This window comes from Limulus polyphemus, unplaced genomic scaffold (genome assembly GCF_000517525.1).
Source record: "Limulus polyphemus unplaced genomic scaffold, Limulus_polyphemus-2.1.2 Scaffold572, whole genome shotgun sequence".
In the NCBI taxonomy this organism is placed as follows: Eukaryota; Metazoa; Arthropoda; class Merostomata; order Xiphosura; family Limulidae; genus Limulus; species Limulus polyphemus.
Genome location: NW_013666182.1, coordinates 457,233 through 464,543, shown reverse-complemented (window position 1 = coordinate 464,543; position 7,311 = coordinate 457,233). Strand labels below are relative to the sequence as shown.

General features: G+C 30.2%; 1 protein-coding gene across 1 annotated transcript in view; it reads left to right on the top strand.

Annotated features, from left to right (window-relative positions):
- Positions 1 to 7,311, top strand: part of LOC106459183 (focal adhesion kinase 1-like) — a 69,207-nt gene that overhangs the window by 27,209 nt on the left and 34,687 nt on the right. The window contains 2 exon segments of the mRNA XM_022385619.1: positions 1,254 to 1,330; positions 4,600 to 4,717. Of these exon segments, the coding sequence (XP_022241327.1) occupies positions 1,254 to 1,330; positions 4,600 to 4,717 (195 nt within the window).

The window sequence follows — 7,311 nt, the reverse complement described above, 5'->3', positions numbered from 1 at the left end:
AGTTTGTAGATTCGTACAGATGTCAAACTTTACATTTTGTAATTTCTAAAGCTAGGTTTGGATCATATGTATCACTCTTCCTCCATATAATTACTATAATATTCCCAGATTAATTTGAACTACCGAAATATTTTTATTTCAAACATTTATCTATTTTCAACTCTATTAAAAGAATAAGACAGTACAGGAATATTTAGAGATACTATCTTGTAGTTCTATATGTCATTTCGTTTTTTTTTATTCACTGATCATTATTTAGTTAAAAGCCAGGAACTGGAAACTGGGATTTATTGGAAACAATTCTTAAATTGTTGAATTTTAAGATTGGATTCTTAGCACATAATACATATGTAAAGTTATTTATCTACTAACACTGTAACCTTGCAGTTTAAACCACATGCAGCAATTGTATTTTTTAAAGTTTTCCTCACGTTGCCTCTGGAAAAAAAGTGAAAATAATGAAGGAATAGATAAAGGCTTAAATCACAAGTAGTAAAATTAAATAAAAAGTGAAGACCATGAAGGAATAATTAAAGGCTTAAATCACAAGTAGTAAAATTAAGTAAAAAGTGAAGATCATGAAAGAATAATTAAAGGCTCAAATCACAAGTAGTACAATTAAGTAAAAAGTGAAGATCATGAAGGAATAATTAAAGGCTGAAATCACAAGTAGTAAAATTAAGTAAAAAGTGAAGCTTTATACATTAGTGAATGTTTATGAAAGTGTAAGATGCCCAAGTTTTTCATTATTTCAAGTATATACATGCTAAGTGTACAACAATCATTTTTTCTTTTCAAAAAGTTAGTAGAACTGAATACATATTCTCTTGCAAACAAAATTCTGAAAAAAAGTATTTTCATATTATCTAGGCATGTGAAATTTTCCATGTGGTTTTGGATTTTTCAGTTTCATTAAAATCCAGAAAATGTTTTTTGAGTTTGTTGGGCAGAGGATGGAAGAACTTACTTTGGAAATGATGAGTAACAAAGTTGTGTAAAAAAACAACAACTTCAAAACGTTTTACATTGAAATACATACAACAAATTAATAGAGACATGTCAGTTTAATTAGTGAATAGAAGTAAAAAATATATCCGTTTTTGTTTTCTTTCCCTGAAATAGGTATGTAGTGGGTTTTACTTACGATGCATAGCTCTAGAAATGTTCAATAATGATGATTGTACTGTAGCTAAAGTAGGCCATAAAGATAGAGCTATAAGGAAAAATTTAATAATGCTAATATTTTCTTTCAGGTTAAAAATGACTATTTACAAATGGAGAGTGATGTAGACTTAGATTTAGCCTTACAGCTTTGCTGCATAGAAATTAGGTGAGTATTTATTAAATGAGAAATTGTAAGGAGCAGTAGTTTTTACGTTATTAACAAATCAAATTTTGTAGTAATATCTTGAGTAACTTTTACATGTTTCTCCATATTTTCATCAGTTCTAAAACTGATGATACAGTAATGTTTGTTTTAATTCTACTTTAACTTAATTTTTTGTAATGCTCAATTAAAATGATCACTAGAGCTGAGCAGTTTGTGGGATTTGCTAACCAATTAATTGTCAGATGTATTAACTCTTTCAACCCGGGCTCGGTCCCTGGGACCGACCTCATAATCATTTTGTGGTTGTTATAGTTTTTATGCTATAACTTTTAAATTAGTAAGTGAATGTTAAAGAAATTTGGCAGATTATCAGTAAACATTACAATGCTTTCATACGCAAAATATCTAATTTTGTTGTTGAGTCTTAAGGTTTGTAAAGCAATGTTTCTCTCGTGCCTTTTTTTTCTTTTCACATCTTGCGTATTTATCATCCAAAGTAATTTTCATTTTAAGATTAAAAATACTTTTATGTATCAGAAAATTTTCAAATTTCACATGCAAAATCTTTATAATGTCCAGATAGTTATCAAACATTTCTTAATAAAAAACTTTATATTTTATCTGTTATTTTCAGTAATTAATCTCTGTACGGGTTCGGTAAATTTGATCAATCTTGCAAAAATTAGGAAATAAACATAAATTATGCCTCTTTCATTCTAGAATGAACACAGATTAGAACACGAAAACATAATTGTTTAGATGAACTAGCTTAAATATCGTAACGTTATATATATTTCTATATATTTATTATTTTTATTATATTGACTATTCACCTGTGCCTAGCTAACAATACAGAAGTCACAACGATGCGGCTCATGTGCACTCGTGTTACCGTATCAAATAACATGAAGGTGACCTTTGGTCTATACAAAGTAACTTGTCTTGGCTGTGTTTTAGTTGATTAGTATTTTGTAAAATACAGTCACATCTCAATTATTATACATTATATACGTGTATAGATTATTGCTATTTTGAAATAAGTTCTTAAAAGTTATTTTTCCTAAAACATACAGCAGTAAATAAAGTAGTAAAACAAACAATTATCTCTTCTAGTTATGACCTTTGTACTTGGTTGCTGCTTGACATAGGTTGCTAAGCCTTTAAAAATTTTGAACGTGGAGGATATGAAACAAATTTTTTTTTTTTTAGATTTTATATATACTTTTGAATAACTAAGAAAATCATAAATTACTACATCAATACCATACATTTCAACTATAATTTATCAAACTTAGTAACTCAGCTGCATTTGGGTCTAAAAAAAATATGAAATTTTGAGCAGACTAAAGATACAACCTACCCTATTGAAATTTGGTTCAAAAGAAAGAAATGGCATCAGGTACGTTAGAAAGGCTGAAAAAACCACTAGGGGGACTTTCTGAGCTTCCGATGGTTATTTATGTCATATATAGAAGTAAATGTATATAAGGGAGCATTACCAAAAATGGAAAGATGTGAGCGGGGTGCCACTGTGTTTGATTTTATTATGTGAGCAATATCTTAGCAAATTTAAAAGATAATACCTTATTTTATATTCTAGCTTGTCAGTATCTGTAATTTGAGTTTCTAATTCATATGAAACTATAGACTTAGTATTCTGACTTCACAAAAATTGATGTTTATCTGTGTTTTTTTAATATTTACTCTTAAATTAACAAATTGAGTAATGTACAGTTCTAAAATTTGAATTATAATCTACAGTTTGATTCCAAACTTATTGACATAAATTCATGAAATAGTAGTTCAATAAAATTTTGTATGTGAGTCAACAAATGAGATGACATGGCCTTTCACCTGTGACTCATCTCAAAAGGGTTAATCGATTACATTCAGGTAAAGATAGCATAGCTTTGTATATAAAAAAAGCAAGCATGATGGTAATGTTCCGATTACTTGGATATTTGGAATAATATAAACCAGTAATAATCAGAAACCCTAATTTCAATCGATAATTTTGTGAGTAGTGACACTAGTGATTAAACTGAACAAACTTGAATTACCAAATACAACATTTGAAAGGCATTGTTAATGATGTGCATGTGTCTATGAAGTTTCTTGGATGAAGTTCTGAGATGCTAGCACAGATCTTCATCAGTAATATCTATAATTGAAAACACTAATTTCAATTAATTAATTATTTTCATGACATTAATCAGTTTAATTGTAATTTTGATTACTGGATAATTGGAATAACCAAAACAGTAACAATTTGAAGCACTAGCTGATTATTTTCATGACATTAATTGATTTAGTCATTATTTTCATTAATTGATTGTCATATGTGATACTAATTGATGTAATTGATTTCCACTCGCGTATCTTCCACATGTCCTATTGTGCCCAAATCAGGTGACTGTACATAAGATCTGCTTTCCTGTCATAATCCAGATTTTCATTTCTTATAGTTGTCCAATTAACTTTGCTCACTATGAATTCTGAAGTCAGTGTTTTCTGTTGTAAATGCTTCTACTAATATTGGAAATTCCACAACTTCTTTAATGGCTGTACTCCCACAATATATCTCTAGCATGCAGGGAGATCCTGCAGCTGCATTGTTGGCCATTAATTCAAAACCATCAATCTCTTTTGCCTTCATTGTTCAAAGACCTCATCTAAACCTTTCATCTTCAACAACCCCATAATTCCACATTGTCTAGTCTGACATTTTTATGGCTTATCTTTATTTTCTTTATTACTTATATCTGACAGAAAACATTCAGATATCTATGCTCTTAATGTTTCATATACTTTATTTTTTCCTATACCAAGAGCTTTCACACCTAAAACTTGAGCTGTGACAGTAGGTAACCATTTTTTATTGTGTTACCTGCACAGAATTATCCTTATTCTTGTTTGTAAAAAAACTTTTTATATTTTATATACATATTTATTTCATGAAGTTTTTTTTAGCTATGTGGCCCTTGTTTCTGAGTTGAATAGATACTTGGTAACATATGTATATGTATTTATTTCACAAGGTTTTTTAAAGGATATGGCACTTGTTTCTGAGTTGAATAGATACTTGGTAACATATGTATTTATTTCACAAGGATCTATTCAACTCAGAAACAAGTGCCATATCCTTTAAAAAACCTTGGTAACATATGTATATGTATTTATTTCACAAGGTTTTTTAAAGGATATGGCACTTGTTTCTGAGTTGAATAGATACTTGGTAATGTATGTATATGTTTCTGTATTTCTCTCAGGAGGTTTTTTAAGGATATGACCCTTGTTGCCTTAGAAAGAAAGTCCAACTTTGAGTACTTAGAGAAGGATGTTGGTCTTCACAAGTTTCTTCCCTCTCCTGTGATAACTGGAAATAAGGTAATATGGGCTCATTACTCAAAAACAGAAAAACTTTTCAGTTATTGGAATGTAAAATGTTGGACATGTATCAGAGCTATAACTGGCTCATAATTAATGTTTTTGTTGCAGTACATTTTGGTTAATAAAATATGCTTACCTTCAATTTTACTATTTCTCTCCAAAACCTTTTTTTGGAACACTTATGTTTATCTAATTTTATCACATTCCAAAAATATTTGCATCTGCATTTGAGCATGTGTTACCATAGTGAAATCTCAACAAACCATATGTGCATCTTATATCAATAGTACGGGTTTTTGGTAAATAATTTAAATGGTCTGGAAATGGCTTTTTTTTCTTTGTTTAATATTGAAGAGATTATTGTACAATTAGTTTGACAATTTACTTGTGTTGAACCACATTAAGAAGTAGGCTTAAGGAAAATGTTTTGAACTTACTTTTGAAATTAAACTGAAATTATTAAAATTTTGTATTTTCACTACCTCTATGTTGCATATTATTTTAAGTAATGATATGCCCAATTAGCATTACTGAGTTATTTTAGAATTTGAAATGCAGGTTGGGTTAGTTAGAGGTTTCTTAAAGGATGGAGAAAGTGCTTAATTTAACTGTTGTCAAAAAATACTTTATTTAGGAACCAAAGACATTTATTTAATATAGAGCAATAAACAAATAATTTTTATAGATAATGGTTCATGCTAATTGACTGAGTTAGTTTGATGTCAAGACATACCACCATTAAAATTATTTATTGCTGAAAATTCCATTGGTATATAACCTTAAGGTCAAGTCCCAATTCTAAAGTTGACTAGAAAAAAAAAAAAAATGATATTGTTATTTAGAGGACTCTGCACTGAGCAGCCTTGGTAAAATTCATATAAAGTCAGTATGTACTGTTTTATTTACATTTTGAATCTCAATTCTCTATTTGTTAAAAACAACCATTTCTTTAATTTTTCCGTGTTTCATAGTGTGAAAGAATATGGAGCAGTACATAATTTTACGAGGTTCTTCACAGCAAGTGCTATAGATATGCAAGATAAGAATGGCTACCATGTAAGAGAAGGCTTATTGTGCATGGTTCTATGCAAAGCTTGAGAGTGTGTGTATGTGCAACATATCAAAACTTTCTACACCAACTTATGATATTAGTTTTCCCTTATATTGGGTTCTTCATATTTGTCAATTTTGTATGAAAAATTTAATGACTTGAGGGATTGGACATAGAGACTTTAGTCTCCTAATTTGGAAGATAATGTAAAAGTTCAATTACACCCCATTTTGTCAGTGATTTAAGCAAGTGCACCAAAGAGGTATTGTTTTTATTCATAACATCATACTTGGTAGATGCTGTTATATCCTACTAGCCATGTATGATACTAGAGGGCAATAAACATGTTATTAAATTTAACATATGTGCCTACTGACTAGCCAGAAGCTGATGAATATTAGACAACCCTGTCTATTTATATAGTTTCCAAAGTTATGTGACAGTCACAACTGATAAAAAAAGTAACAGTGGAACAGTATGTATCAAAACTACTTTTTGATATTGTTTAGCACTGTGCTGGTAATTTGATGTCACCAAAAAATGTTTGTTTTGGGGAAGGATATTTAACATCCCTCTCCAGTGCAAGATATTTATACATTTAGACCATAAAGATGTGTTCAGATCAGTGATTCAGAATATCCAAGATAGGAATATACCTTGTATTGGAAAACAATGGAATATGTTTCAACTTTGGGCATCAGGACCATCCAGAAAGGGGCCTGTAACAAATCGTACCCTGGCCATGGTAAGCAAAATGCAGTGTCTTGTAACAGTTGTGAATCTATGAACACAAAGATCAGTGGCAAAAGCTATCCACATGCCACAGGCAGCAGTACACATAATCAAGAGGGATCCCATCTGGAAAAGTAACACAAGTCATATGTATACATGTAACTTCCACAACATATCCATTTAACTGTTTCATACCTGAAGTAGTGCTGGAGAATGAAACTAGTATTCATGCTGTTCCATTCGAGGACATACCAGTCAAGCCATCAAATGCAAAGCCTATGGATTTTTGTGTCATTGGGCTGTTGAAATGGGTGCTTGGAGCTATTGTTCTTGTACATTAGAAGGATTATGGAAAGCATACAAATAAGAGGGTTTGCTTTGGACATGACAACCCTATGATGGAGTCTTTTGCAATGGAAACTATGCTGCTGGGCTATTATCAAGATGCATAGTCATCAAAGAGAGCTTAACTGGATGTAGTGTGGCTCCAAAATCACTTTGATGTAATGTACTTGAACTTTGTGTTTATAACGTTTCTTACAAATATTTAATCAAAACATGGGGTCATGAAATGACAAGTATTACTTACAATTATTAAATTTCTGTAGCAAATCACAAAGGTTATCTTTTGAATTCAATTTTATTTAATGTAAAGATAATTTTAAAAAAATGTTCTTTTAGATGAGCTCAACAATATATATTTATTATGTAAAATCAAGTTTAATTCTTGTAACTCTTTTTTTTTTGGGGGGGGGGGGGGGGCAAAGGACACATTTAACCTAAACATGAATGAAACAATGCATTAATA